Here is a 13,873-nt window from a genome sequence, read left to right as displayed (position 1 = left end):
CATGTGCATATAACTGATGAAAATAGAGTGTTTATTTTACCATTATTATTAGTATTATCTTGTCTTACGCTAGCTGTTTTGATTTTATTTTATCTTTATTTTTGCCCTCCATTCCTTATTAGGAAATGAGTGGTTTTGTCTATAAGAGTTTTTGTTTATAAGAGTTCTTCTATTAAGAGTGTTTTTTAAACTTCCTATAAGTTATCTGTCCTTTTCCTCTGTATCTACCTGCGTTGCAACAATGAAATTTCCCCATGTGTGGAAAGGAATATCTTATCTTAGAATGCTGAGAATTGAGCTCTGGGAACAATATCAAATGTGAGAACATAGCATAGTAACCCTGGATACTAGGGGTTCCCGAAAAAACCACAACTTGGGTCATAATTTAAAGTGGCAAAACAATACGATGTATTTGTAAAATATATACTACTTTTTAATTAGATGATTCAATAATAGCAAAAAGACTTATTGACTGAGCCTCGGTTCTAGACAAATAATATAATAAAGAAATAGACCATGTTCCAGATGCTGGCTCAGGATAATAATGAACTGTAACACCATATTTAATATTCATAAACCTACACATGTAACTACATATTAGTGACCTGACCAGCCATTCCCAACACGTTACTGTGAGGCAGGCGGGTCAGGCAAACATATTAGTGTGATTAGTGTTAGAAAGTTGTAATCCAAAACAAGAGAGATAATAGGATACAATTAGTCATTTTATTTATGAAAACAAAAAATAGTAAGGTTCCAGTGAATCAAACTATACTTAAAATAAAATGCATGATTTATCTGTGCAAACATTTAAAATGAAAAACAAACAAAACACCTTTAATCTAAAAACAGGTATAGATTGGAATATGGAGTAACTTGTGCAAACTATGCTCATTAAAAAGAGTTTAACTCATGATAAATACATGTGACAAAATATATTAACTCAAACTATCTATAGAGTGTAACAATACAGTTACAGTATGTGACTCAGCTCAAATGTGAAGGAATTTAAAAGCAATAGAAGCTCTAGTTCAAGGCATTTTACTATATACTCACATTTAGGGAAAATGTTCAAATTCTGTTTTACAATTTTTTTTATACAAAAAAGATTGTGTCAGAAGTTACAGACAGATTTATGAAGGTGACAAAAACAATTAAAATAATACAAATAACCTACTTATATCTCTCATTTACAATGCAATGTACATTCAGAAGACAAAGGAAATGTATTTTTCACCAATGTGATTGCTACGATGATAAAGCTAAAATAGGAGTACACAAAGTCTACAGAGATGATGTTTCTCTTGCCTTAAGCTGAAGGCCATTACTCACTTGAAAGCGAGTTTCATCTGATATGCCATACTGTTCCAATGGGTCCTTGGGAAAAAAAATATGTATTAACATATTAGTTGTAATGTTTACTGATATATAAATTCTCACCTTGCCCGTAAGCTTGTGGATTTCAGTTCTATAAAATATAAGGTTCCTCCTCATGAACTCATAACTGCAAAAAAAATAATAATATTTCAGTAGATTCCATTAAAGCAATGTATACTACATTAATTGGCTCTGGCTATCCAGACACTAAAAGAAAAAGAAAATATAGAGCTTGGAAATGTGTCTTTACACATCAAAAGAATTTAGAGGTTTAAAATGCTAAACTACACTAAACAATACACTATAGTGATTTAAATGTATTTAAGCTTATTGGGTTGTTCTATTTTATTTTATATTAAAGAATCTCTACGGATGCTTGACACACCTAAACAAATCATTTTTTATGTGCCGTTTGACCGGTAACAAAGTTCTCCACGCTCAATCCCGAGCTCTATAGATCTATAGCATGATGCAGATAGAGGACCACAAACCTGGCCTTGATGATAGAATCTATCCATTCTCCACATTGCTCCTCTGAATCACACTCAAACTGATACTTTCGTTCTGCTTCGTCTAGAAAAACTATCAGAAAGTAAAAAATAAATAAAAGCTTACTATAAACATGTCTTCTTATTATTTTGGAAAAAAACTTACTAATAGAGAAGGTCAAGCTGTCCTCCCTCTCCACTCTACATTGTTCCAAGAGCAACGCTCCTATTGGCTGACAAAAACACAAAACGTGGCCTTAACATTTGTTATTGTCTATATCTGCACATGGGCATCATTTACTGTTGGTGAACAATAGCCCCCTTTATATTAGTACCTACTCAGCTCTACTCAGCTCAACTACTGCTGTGGCACATTTCCTCAGGCCCTTCCCCCTTGGGACTGTGAGGCTATGATTGTGATGTTTTTGTGACTCCTTCTTGAGTCGGTCTACAGGAGGGAGGTGGACCGGCTGGTATCCTGGTGCAGCAGTAACAACTCCCCCATCACCACCGTAGACTCCTTCAGCTTCCTCGGCACCACCATCACCCAGGACCTCAAGTGGGAGCTCACCATCAGCTCCATCATAAAGAAGGCCCAGCAGAGGATGTACTTCCTGCAGCAGCTGAGGAAGGGCAAGCTGACAGCGGAGATGATGGTGCAGTTCTACACGGCCATCATTGAGTCCATCCTCACCTCCTCCATCACCGTGTGGTACGCTGGAGCCACAGCCAAGGATAAACAGAGACTACAGCGCATTATGCGCAGTGCTGGGGATTGGCTGCAGACTTCCATCTCTGCAGGACCTGTACGTCTCCAGGGCTCTGGGACGTGCAGGTCCTTCTCATCCTGGACACTAACTATTTGAGCCACTCCCCTCAGGCAGGAGGCTCCAGTCCATCCGGACCAGAACCTCCCGCCACAAGAACCGTTCATTTCCCTTGCTTCTTAAACCCGGTCACTTTAACTATAATTTAATCATTCACTTTCTGCACTACATCTGTAATTTCAACTGTAAATTCTGTGTACATAGTAAGCCCAATTTTTTTTTATCCGATTGCAGATTTAAATATGTTTTCTTTTTGATTTTATATACACCGGTAGGTTGTTTTATCATTGTTCGTTGTTTTATGTAGCACCGAATCACCTAAGCAAGTTACTATGTTTGTATCCGTCCTCTGTGTGTCTGTAATTCCATCTATCCTTGACACTCTGCTTTGTTGGCTGATGCTGTACAATATTGTTTTGTGTTGTAGTTATCAATGTGTTTTGGTGTCTGTTGACCAGATCGACTTTAGAGTCCCAAATAATTTGTGGTGTTTACACACCCAGTACATAGCACCACTGAGATGATATTACTTTGTCTGGAATGTTCCACAGTATAGCATTTTCCATCAGAAAAGGTACATACGGTGCATCTTTAATACAGAACTAGCCTAGCTTAGCCGCAGGACTCTTACCTCTTCCTCATCCGTTCGAAAGTAGAAGAGAAAATTAACAACGATTTTCACCAGCCTCTTTTTTAAAACTGTTGGATAAAAGAGATACGTATCAACACACACTGTACAAACTCGTTCATTAAACCAACATCATGCCCATGTGACATGAAATGGAAGTGAAAGTATAAAAGCTAATATAAAAACTTACCGTCTCCTTTCTTTGGTCCTCGCATTCCCAACTCAGCTGCCATTTCAGAGGGTTGGCGACTCAGGGAAACCAGCTCTTTTTCATTGTAACGCATTATGGACGCACATAAAATATCATACACTCATATAATAAGACAGTCTGACTTTCAGCTTCACAGCGGTCAACACACTCCGAACATCGTACATTTAACCTGTTAATAACATTAAAAGTCCGCATTAAGTTTGTTTAAAAACCATGTCACAGCGTCTAGTTCCGAAAATATAGATAAAGTAGGATTTTACAGCCGCTACGACAGACTCCGTGACAGTGATGACACGCCTTTCCTCGTTGTTACTAGTAAGGTATGCCACGAGGCTCAAGACAGGCAAAACGCATCTCTGCTAAGTGTAATTAATGTATTAAAAACCCTTAACGTTGTTAATGTCACAAAAAACTCCAATAAGGGGTGATTAGCATTTTTAGAGAAGGTTTCTGTGTCTGTATAAAACCAATGGAACTATAACTAGGTCACACGAGAAAGGAACACTGGCCAGCAGAGGGCGGTCATGAGTTTAAAGCAACTTTGTAGCGCATTGCAAGACCTAGAAGAAGAGCGCGCATGCGCATTACACGGTCACACGACTGTTAGCGTGAGCTCAACGTTTGGATTTTGGTAAGTATTGTGGAGAAACTGTGCTTTTTCCTTTGATTTTATATGGGCAACATCATATGTACGACAATATCGGATTAGGATATGTTCTGTATATGGGCCCATTCATTTGCTAAACCTAGTTTTCAAAAGCAATGTGCCCCTTAACGTTAGCTCAACACCGTAACTAAGACGCTGAAAGTGTGATTTAGCTTATTTCCCTTAAACAACATATAGCTATATTTTGGCTTTTGCACTCATGTATTACTTAACTGGAATAGTTATTTTTCCTACAAAGTTACTCAAATAACAAACATTAATTAGTTTTGTATCAAAGACTTGCGAATTTCGTATAATTCTAGCTAGCTACTTCCATCTACATTTACACATTTTAACTAAGGTATAACTTACAATTTTACATTAAGGTATAACTTACACTTGGTTCACATGTTTCTCATCAGTTGTGTTATTGACACAGTTGTTTTTCCCCCATAGATCTACTGGAGACCCATTTTCGGTGTTGGCATTCTAATCTCCTGTAAAAATGGATTTCCAGCATCGAGCTGGTGGAAAAACTGGGAGTGGAGGGGTGGCCTCCGCTTCTGAAAGTAACCGGGACCGGCGAGAGCGGTTACGTCAGCTGGCTCTCGAGACAATTGACATAAATAAGGATCCATACTTTATGAAAAATCATTTGGGGTCATATGAGTGCAAACTTTGTCTGACACTGCACAACAACGAGGTACTCCTACATGTGTCATGCAAGTGATGTTTGATTATTCCTTTTTCCTTATTCCTGCTAAGTTCTCCCTCTGTTCAACAGGGCAGCTACTTGGCACACACTCAAGGAAAAAAGCACCAGACAAATTTGTAAGTTAGGTTTTAAAATTGGCATTCCTTTTTAAATATGATTCTGATAACATTTGTTTGTATATTCTCTGCTTTCATCAAGAGCTCGGAGAGCTGCTAAAGAGGCCAAAGATGCTCCTGCTCAACCAGCGCCAGCAAAAGTTAAAGTTGAGGTCAAAAAGTTTGTTAAAATTGGGCGACCTGGTTATAAAGGTAATATTAATGCGTCTTTTTACCTTCCTCTGTATTTACGCTCGAGATAATAACCAGGTGTTTTTTGTCTATTTAGTTACCAAACAAAGAGATTCAGAAACAGGACAACAGTCTTTACTATTCCAGGTTTGTGAATATCCTCATTTATTATGAAATACATTAAACTTCCCACTTATTAAAAGCTTGTTGTTTTTTTCCTCAAAGAACCACTCATAATTTGGTAATTAATTGTATTTCTAGATTGATTACCCAGAAATTGCAGAAGGTATTGGACCTAGACATCGTTTCATGTCTGCTTATGAACAGCGCATTGAGCCACCTGACCGCCGCTGGCAGTATTTGCTTATGGCAGCTGAACCTTATGAAACAATATCATTTAAGGTATGAAATCCTCTTTTACTGCTTAATGGTTTTGGCCAATTTGCTTGTCCGCATGGCTCCAGGCTTTGCATCATTTCGTTAGTCATTTTCCAGTTTGAATGGCATTTGTAAGATTGACCTAAAATGTTTAAACGAGATATGTTTTTGCTGTTTTCTAAGCAGTCCTTGAAGATTGATGAATTCTAACTTTTAATCTAAATGATCATTATCTAGGTACCAAGCCGAGAAATTGATAAAGCAGAAAATCGCTTCTGGACACACTGGAACAAGGAAACAAAGCAGGTAAACTCAAAGAGCTGAGGCATGCTGCGTTTTCAAATGATCTCAGTTAAAATGACATTGTGTCCTTTCATAGTTCTTCCTACAGTTTCACTTCAAAATGGAAAAGCCCATACTTCAGTCTGGACCACCACCTCCTGGTGGACTAAAACGCCCCCCTCCTCTGATGGGTGGTCCGCATCAACCAAATGATGGCCTCCCTCCTCCCCCACCGGGAGGTATGACCATTCCTCCACTGCCCCCTGGAACACCTGGTGCCCCACAGATGCCGCCGCAGATGGCAATGCCTCCGATGCCCATGAGGCCGCCTCCTCCAGAGGCCCTATAACTGATCCTTCTTTTTTTTATCAAGTAAAGTACACATGGTTTTTATAGTTTTGTTTTACAAAACTGAACAGGTTTTTGTCAGTCTTTACATTCTGTACTAAAAAAGTCTCAAATGTTATTAATTTGTTATATTTTGTAATAAACCCTGTAGAAACACATTTGTGTCAATATATCATAAATGTTAAAGTGCATACTAAAATACCACTTGCAAATTTAAAATACTTCGTAGCAGCCAAGGTAAATGTATTTATTTCACTGTCACATTTACAGAAATTTGTGTAAATGCTACTAACAGAACAATTTGATTACTAGTTATTGGCCTTTTAGGAAACTCATACACAGTGTATACCTATTTTCAGCTTTTCAAGGTATTCATGTGGATTAGGCTTTTTCCTACACTTTATTTCCCACTGAACCCTTCTTTGATACTTACTCCACATTTTCCTTATTGTTGTCTTTGTTTTTTTCTCCCAAATCCTCATTTTTCCCCACTAGTTTCTTAGCCTGTCTGACTTTTGATAGGCTCTCTCTTTTCTTTAATAGTTTGTCTGGGAGTGGTCTGTTCCTAAGACTACCCAGAGTTTTTACAATTCTTCTTCTCTTTGGTTTCCTTTTCCTGACTCTTGCTTCTTCATGCTCATCGTCGTCGTCGTCATCATTGTCATCATCATCAAGGTCTGGCAGCCAGGATAATATAACTTCCCATAAGGTTGCCTCAGGCTATAGTCAGAGAATATTAAGGTAAATTAATTGTATGTAATTTTATAAAAATGTGTTTTACCTCTGTCCGATGTCTCAGTGCTCCAGATCTTCTTATAATTAGCCCATAATGATCTTCCTCATCAAGTGTCACCTTGTGGCCATGCAAAGCTTCTACATGGTATGAATGTGGGATAATTGAGTCAGAAAAAACACGCAAGCATTGATTCTCAATTTCTATTACCGTGAAGTCTTTGAAATCCAGAGGTGAGCACAAGGATTGTAATTGCTATGAACAGACAGCGGTTTAACGTTACACTCTCCCAGGGGACTTCTGGCTGGCTTGCATTCTGGGTGGGGACTGTTTGTGGCATGGATGCTAGAGAGAAAACCCATTTAAAAAACATACACCAAAATTGAGCAATGGGAAAATGTAAAATACTTACTTGATCTACTGAAGTTAGGCTCTCTGGCCAAAATCTTGTGCTCGGCGTTTATTTGCAAAGGTACTGAAGCCATTTCCTAGTGAAAAAGAGCAACACAATTTTTCTAATGACTAAATCGTCAATTATTTAAAATACAAGTAACTGACCTCCTTGAGTTTTCTTGCAGCATATTCTGTAAACAGATGTATATATAAACCATAAACAACAAATACAAACCTCAGTCAAACATTGCATTGTGTGCGTGCCTCACCTGGTCCGCGCATAGGTCGACTTGCTCTCTGTGGAGGAGAATCTGATCTTTGTGACCCTAAATTCTCTTCAAATGTCTCATAGCTTTCCTCCATATTCAGTCAATAGCTAAATCATAAAGCAAAAAAAGCCAGTTCTTTTTTTAATTGGCCCAGTAAAATATAGCTTTCAAATAACATCAGAACATCATAAGCACAAATTATTATCAAAAGGAAATAATGTTGTAAAATCTATCCTTACAAACATGAACCAATATGAAACAACAATGCAGCTGGTACAATTAATCATATTTTTGTTGTCTTTTCAATTATTGATATTACATCTAAATGCACCAAAATAGGAAGTGTCACGTCATTTGATCATATTTTATGTGAGGTTTTCTCATTCAAAAACATGAATATGTTGTGGGCCGCTTAAGTGATCACTTTTTCTTCACTGTCCTTGTGTCTATATTTTAGGCTATTGTATGCCATAGATATTTATTATGGTGGACCACCAACATTCTGTTTAGGGCCACCAGATTCCCTGGCTGCTGAAATTCTTTTAATAGACGGAAAAATAAATTGTTTGAAATTTCAGATCAGTATAAATCAGCTTCATTGTCAAATGTCAGTTGAATTTGCCTCATGTAAAGAAGGCTCGATGCAGCATTTCTTTCAAATCCTGCTTGTATGTTTTTTGTGACCCTTATATTTAGAGATGAAGCAGTCCTTCATGCCTTCCATGACATTTGTAAACAGCCACTGAGCTAATGCCCTCGCAGTGCTATAAATAGCTTAACCATAGCCAGCAGAGACATGGATGGATATCCATGCCATAAACACAAATAAAATATTTGATGCATGTCTGGCCAATATAATCTCATAATGATCCGGAATAACAACCTGTGACCCCTGATGAACCCAAAGGAGGCCTACCTGCCCAGGAGTTCCCTTGAGTAGTGGGTTTTAAGAAAGCCTTTGTCACAGCCGTTGTTCCCGTGCACAGTAGAAACAGTGTCCCGGGCAGGGGCCGTGAGTGATGGCCCGGCACAGGTGCAGCTGCAGAAAGAAAAAAACAAAAAGCAAAGACACGCGGGCCTGATATAGTGTGGGGTTCTCCACTGTCAGTGAACTGTGTCCAGGACTAATAATACAGATGTCTGAAGTGGTCATCTTAGGTGAGATAGCATATTTGATATATTTTTTAATATGAAGGATAAAAATAGTCCAGGAGGTATTTGTAAACTAATGTTTTTCAATTTTCATTGTAATAGCTTCAGTACTATAGCTGAACAGCAGAGGGCACTTATGCACTTGGCTGCGATGGAGAGAAGTCCTATTCAGGGGGTTCAGAATGATGAGAAATTAAGACCGTTGCAGTGCATGTATCAATTCATAATTTAGACCAAAATATAATATCTCTTAATGGGAAACCCTAAAACGTTGCATACAACAAGAAGGTGAAACGCATGAATTCCTTTTTATCTGCCTCTTTTTTGTCCAATGGCCATCACGTTTACTGTGATGAGGTTTATTTATATTAGTGATGGGACCAGATCTCTTGCCACGTATCTCAGTTCAGGCTGCAATGACCATAGATAATATCAGGTTATAATAGACCTGATATTAATAGACCTGAAATATGCAATAATCATGCAAATAATGCGTGTACAGTTGACTGAAGCTAATTATTTAAAGGGGCACAGGTGTTTTTACAATATAGGAAGGAACCTTTTTCAATTCCTTTTACTTCCAGTCTCCTTTTGATGCACGTTCTGAAAGTATACAGGAACTAGATTCTTGAGCCACACTCTAAGGACTTTTTAAAGCTCCTGTTCTGGAGCAGGTCCTTTCCAGTCAGACCATTCCTTTTTGGAATACTTGCGTAGAGGCCTCTATAACACTGTCTTTGTTTAGAAATATTTTTTCATTCATTCTCAGAAAGGACAAACTTGATTGAATCACAAAGAAAATGAATTGGGCACAGCAGCCAAGTGCAATTCTTTATTAATAAGTGCTAATTATTTATTATAACTGAGTGCATGGTTCACAGGGCTCAATAGAAGAAGAACATCTTCTATCCTCACTTAAAAACATTAAAACACTTTCAACCACTGTCGCCGTGTGAACGTGGTCGGGGGATGTGTGGTTCCTCTGACTAAATACCAAAGAACGTCCAATCCACACCTGCTTCTCTCAATTGGACATGTGATCTCTTTGCCAGGAATGTTTCTCAGTATGGGATAAAACTTATCTAACTCCATGGAGAGCAGGTGACGCCATCAGGCTAAGATCACATCTGTAGAGGGGCAGGTTCACACAGTAGAATGCATGTCAAAGTATTTTTTAAGCAATAGAATCACCTGTAATTGAATAAATGCCCAATGGACTGCATCTTGTGTCTGAGTCTCTTTCCACCAACCATCACAAATTGATGATTGTTTAGTTGTTATTTATTTGCCAAATTCAATCACAAAATTTGTGCCAATAAAGACTCCAAAGGTACAGTATAATGGTAAGTATGTGGAGTCTATGGTCTGTACCCTGGCTGGAGGATGGTAGGTGTCTTATTGCTTACTGTTGTGAGGTGGGGTTGCTTATATCTGTATATCTGCCATATTACGGTCACCAACTCTAAAGGGCAGGCTCATTATATCCTGACACAATCTTTCACATAGGTTTATAATGGCCATGGTAAGCCTAATCGATTAAATATCTTTTATGTTATAAGACTTATGCCTCGCAAGTGAGAAGATTTCATTACAATTTGACTGTAATGAAAATTTGAGCTCTGTGAAGTCACCCAATGGAAAATCTAAACTTCTTTATTCTGGGTTGGTACAAAAGTGTCTTAGATTCTTAAAGAATATTTGAAGGGCAGCACAATGTGCCTATTATAGTGGGCAAACAGTGCTGGGGGATATTTGTGCTCCCAATTCAGATGCTGGAGTCCTGCAGGTTGGGTCAAATCTGCCCATCTGTAATAGGCTAGTGCTCAGAGGACATTCTGATCAGTACCCAGGCAAAGCTAAATAAATATAAACTTCTCTGTAAAGAGAGGAGTCTGTCAAGCTGCCCATCCATAAAGTATTCTCTGTGGATGTCTCTACCCAAAGCAATTGACAGAAAGTGTTATTTCTGTTTGTGTCAAAGCGTTTCATTCAGCTGTTTCTGGAGCAGTGTGCTTCAGTGGAGCCTCGGAGGAGCTGTGTCAGCACTTCATATTCTAATGATTCACACAGAGGACTAGCCCAACGTGGGTTACATTTGTGTGTTTAAAATGGAAGTATGCTAACTGAAATCATTACACAATAGGCTGGACTACTTATTTTTGTTTACAAGTCGGTCTGCTCTTGTACTTTACATCTTACTTGCTTATATCAATTATCTTCTAAATTATAGTATTGCTACTGATTGTTACAGTTTGGTTTTAAGTATTTTGGATTTTGACTCATGTAATGAGATTAATTTATTCATAAATGTTATCCTAAACTATGAACTGTGCCCCCTATGAGATTGTCATTGGATATGGACAGAAGTAAACTGTATGAGATGGGTGTTGAAATGTGCTGTGCATAGCCTGATCTGATGTAGCATTGAATTGTAATAAATAAATACATTTATTTATTAATTTTAGCAACATATTAATTACATTTGCTATATTGCACTTGCTGGTGTTATTGGCCCTTTGGACAATGAATGGAAATGAGCCTTTGGCTACAATCCAGTGTGTTTACATTCATGTTGTGTCATGTGTTCAATAACTAAGCTCTGTCCCGACCAAAAAAATACATATAATAAATTACTTTTTGTTTCACCCCTGTGTGTAATATCATGTGTAAGTGATTTTAACTTATCTATGGCCAAATCTTATGGTGAAATCTTTCTGGCTGTGGTCGTCTTAATCTGATTTAATAATCAGAACATAATATGTATCCAGGATATTCATTAGTCTTACAGGACAAATAGGCCTCCTTTATCCAGCTCCTAACAAACAGCTCCTAACTAATGTTCTGGACCTGCGTTTGAAGGGAGACTCTCAGGTCTTATGCTGTGAATGAACCTGATGACTTGTGGGCCTCAGTGGGTCTCATGGGCTCCTCTGTCTCTCTACAGCCAGCTCCACTCATCCTTTGATCTGAGCAAGGCTCTCGTGCCTCTCGTAGCCGACCCATTCCCAAGCCAAGGTTCACCGAAGAGCTGTGTGTAATCCGGACTGTTGCCTTCAGGCAGATAAGTGTTCTCCATTCCAAACAATATGATAATGTGTCCCTCATGTCTTCTTTACAACAAGAAGCAGCAGGCAAAGTCACATTCAAAATGGAGCGGCAGTAACACACCGCACCTCTGGAGTATAGAGCAGATTTTCATCATGTGCTGCTTGTGCTTTTTCTTCCATTGATCTTGTCCCTAAAATCTTGAAGCCTGATTTCATCATTCGGAGAAGAAAAAGCTTGAAGCAACGCAAATACCTTGTTTTAAAGCAGATTATGTTTCCCAAAGAGTAATTACTAGGGTTCGTGTTTTATTTGATTTGAGATCAATATTATTTTATGGGTCACCAAATGATTTACCCAGAGGTACACAAAAATAAAATAACCCAAAATAAATTAGTATATTCAAGGACTGCATACAAAAGTCAGCCTTTTTGCAGTTATTTTGTCTTTGAAATTAGTCTTTGAAATGACTTTACCTCTATCACCTCAAGCAATACCTGTTTTTAGAAAGCAGTCGTAACAGTGTTACAGTGTTAAAAGTAACTTCTTACGTTACCTTGTTACTGCCCTGGAAATCTAAGGCGTTAGAGTACTCTTGCTTTACCAATAATTGAGTGTCTGCTTATGATGTCATAAAGCAGACACTATGTTATTGCTTTTTAGGATTGTAGGATTTTTGACGCGTTTCCACTCCTTAACACTTTCACCGATTTCAACAAGTTATACCTCTTTACGATCGCTTTCACCGTCTTATTGCTGCTGTTGCTTTTGACATTTGTACATCTTGTACTTTTTTCAGTATTTGTTTATATTTTTTCCACTCCTTGACACGTTCACCGATTTAAACAAGCTATACCTCTTTACGATCGCTTTCACCGTCTTAGGGGGGCTATTGCTTTTGACATTTTTACATACCGTACTTTTTTTCAGTATTTGCAAAAGTAAATTGCTAATGCTAACGCTAATGCTAATAGCGTCTCTACAGGGAGGAGGGGATGCAGCCGGGTCACCGAGGCTCTCTCTCCCTTTCTCCCTGCTCAGGTCTGCGTTCAGCACGATCTTGCAATTTGTCAGGACAAACAACTATTTGAGTTGCAAACTACGCAATCATCAACTGTGAATTACTGAGCGTCATTGGTATGATACAAAACGCAGCAGAAAACATGGCTGAATATTTTTCAACAAATATTGAACATTTTCAAACACATGTAGTACTAACCCGTACACACATGTCTTACACACATGCAGTACTTTCACACAAATGCAGTACCTTTTCCACAAATTTTGCACATTAACACAACTAAACTGCATGTTGTTGTATTACGGCGGCTGGTATCCAAGTTGTTGTTGTTGTTGTTGTTGTTGTTTTATGGCGGTTGGCATCCGAGTGTTGCATTACCGCCAGACTTTATTCCTCAGACGTTTCGTAGTCCTCAGACTCTGTCGTAGTCCGTAAAAGTACTCCTCCCATTGCTTTGGCGTTACAAAGCCCATGAGGTCATGATGTGTTTTTGTGACTAGAATAGTTGTTGTGTCAGAGACCAACCGGCTTTATTCCAGGGAGACTCTTCTTCACCTTCCTCGCCCTCTTTGTGTGCTTTGGAAGTACAAAGCCCATGAGATCATGGGACGTCTTTGTTGTTTTACAAAGCCCATGAGGTCATGGGACGTCTTTGTCGTTTTATCCTTTAGAAGTCCTTCTTCCATCACTTTGGCGTTTCTAGGCCCATGAAGTCCAAGCGCGTTAGAACATCCTCTTGCTCCTCATCCTCGGCTCAGTCTCCAACACCCCCCACCTCTATAAACGTTTACCCAGCCCTGTGCTACATAAGTAAGCAACCACAGCCTGACACAAACCCTGTGACTGGATCGCCAGAACGTTCCGCAGATTAAACTCCCGCCCATTATTCCGAAACCACAAGGCCAACCCGGCCCTTTCCCTATCATAAGCCTCACAGCAAATCAGCACATGCTCGACAGTCTCTGGCACCCGACAGTGACCACACAGACCGGTCGGATGTTTGCCTATCCTACTCAGTGACCAATTGAGTCCAGTATGGCCAATCCTCATGCGGGCGAAGGCCCTTTCCTCCC

At 38.8% G+C, this 13,873-nt stretch overlaps 3 protein-coding genes across 4 annotated transcripts; 1 reads left to right on the top strand and 2 right to left on the bottom strand.

Moving 5' to 3' along the window:
• Nucleotides 1-1,120: 1,120 nt before the first annotated feature.
• plekhj1 (pleckstrin homology domain containing, family J member 1) lies at nucleotides 1,121-3,810 on the bottom strand. The gene is made up of 6 exons (XM_072440389.1): nucleotides 3,511-3,810; nucleotides 3,324-3,391; nucleotides 2,032-2,098; nucleotides 1,869-1,959; nucleotides 1,441-1,504; nucleotides 1,121-1,377 (listed from the first exon to the last, which is right to left on the bottom strand). The coding sequence occupies exons 1-6, from the start codon at nucleotides 3,602-3,604 to the stop codon at nucleotides 1,285-1,287; spliced, it is 477 nt and encodes a 158-aa protein (XP_072296490.1). The 5' UTR covers nucleotides 3,605-3,810; the 3' UTR covers nucleotides 1,121-1,284.
• A 277-nt stretch (nucleotides 3,811-4,087) lies between these two features.
• sf3a2 (splicing factor 3a, subunit 2) lies at nucleotides 4,088-7,278 on the top strand. The gene is made up of 8 exons (XM_072441316.1): nucleotides 4,088-4,162; nucleotides 4,634-4,880; nucleotides 4,962-5,008; nucleotides 5,091-5,200; nucleotides 5,277-5,326; nucleotides 5,441-5,581; nucleotides 5,795-5,863; nucleotides 5,937-7,278. The coding sequence occupies exons 2-8, from the start codon at nucleotides 4,683-4,685 to the stop codon at nucleotides 6,186-6,188; spliced, it is 867 nt and encodes a 288-aa protein (XP_072297417.1). The 5' UTR covers nucleotides 4,088-4,162; nucleotides 4,634-4,682; the 3' UTR covers nucleotides 6,189-7,278.
• LOC140356413 (uncharacterized) lies at nucleotides 6,407-8,639 on the bottom strand. 2 transcript variants are annotated; one of them, XM_072441317.1, is made up of 7 exons: nucleotides 8,499-8,639; nucleotides 7,583-7,689; nucleotides 7,479-7,504; nucleotides 7,333-7,408; nucleotides 7,131-7,265; nucleotides 6,969-7,060; nucleotides 6,407-6,907 (listed from the first exon to the last, which is right to left on the bottom strand). In XM_072441317.1, the coding sequence occupies exons 2-7, from the start codon at nucleotides 7,674-7,676 to the stop codon at nucleotides 6,617-6,619; spliced, it is 714 nt and encodes a 237-aa protein (XP_072297418.1). In that variant the 5' UTR covers nucleotides 7,677-7,689; nucleotides 8,499-8,639; the 3' UTR covers nucleotides 6,407-6,616. The 2 variants fall into 2 exon arrangements, with proteins under 2 accessions (XP_072297418.1, XP_072297419.1); XM_072441318.1 differs by lacking the exons at nucleotides 7,479-7,504; nucleotides 7,583-7,689 and having other exon boundaries at nucleotides 8,499-8,634.
• Nucleotides 8,640-13,873: the final 5,234 nt, after the last annotated feature.

Source organism: Eucyclogobius newberryi, unplaced genomic scaffold (genome assembly GCF_026437365.1).
Source record: "Eucyclogobius newberryi isolate DKJ021-1_F unplaced genomic scaffold, fEucNew1.0.hap1 SCAF_12, whole genome shotgun sequence".
In the NCBI taxonomy this organism is placed as follows: Eukaryota; Metazoa; Chordata; class Actinopteri; order Gobiiformes; family Gobiidae; genus Eucyclogobius; species Eucyclogobius newberryi.
This window is presented reverse-complemented; position numbering and strand designations above follow the sequence as displayed.

Bases quoted from the DNA above. Each gene is read 5' to 3' on its own strand.
- plekhj1 (XM_072440389.1), bottom strand. From the start codon at position 3,604: ATGCGTTACAATGAAAAAGAGCTGGTTTCCCTGAGTCGCCAACCCTCT. The intron at 1,505-1,868 runs GTTTGTGGTCCT...TTTTTTTTGCAG, and splicing joins GATTCTATCATCAAGGCCAG to TTATGAGTTCATGAGGAGGA. The intron at 1,378-1,440 runs GTGAGAATTTAT...TTTTTTCCCAAG, and splicing joins TCCACAAGCTTACGGGCAAG to GACCCATTGGAACAGTATGG.
- sf3a2 (XM_072441316.1), top strand. From the start codon at position 4,683: ATGGATTTCCAGCATCGAGCTGGTGGAAAAACTGGGAGTGGAGGGGTG. The intron at 5,009-5,090 runs GTAAGTTAGGTT...GCTTTCATCAAG, and splicing joins AAAAAGCACCAGACAAATTT to AGCTCGGAGAGCTGCTAAAG. The intron at 5,327-5,440 runs GTTTGTGAATAT...TTGTATTTCTAG, and splicing joins AACAGTCTTTACTATTCCAG to ATTGATTACCCAGAAATTGC.
- LOC140356413 (XM_072441317.1), bottom strand. From the start codon at position 7,676: ATGGAGGAAAGCTATGAGACATTTGAAGAGAATTTAGGGTCACAAAGA. The intron at 7,409-7,478 runs GTCAGTTACTTG...CTTTTTCACTAG, and splicing joins CTGCAAGAAAACTCAAGGAG to GAAATGGCTTCAGTACCTTT. The intron at 7,061-7,130 runs GTAATAGAAATT...CATACCATGTAG, and splicing joins TGGATTTCAAAGACTTCACG to AAGCTTTGCATGGCCACAAG.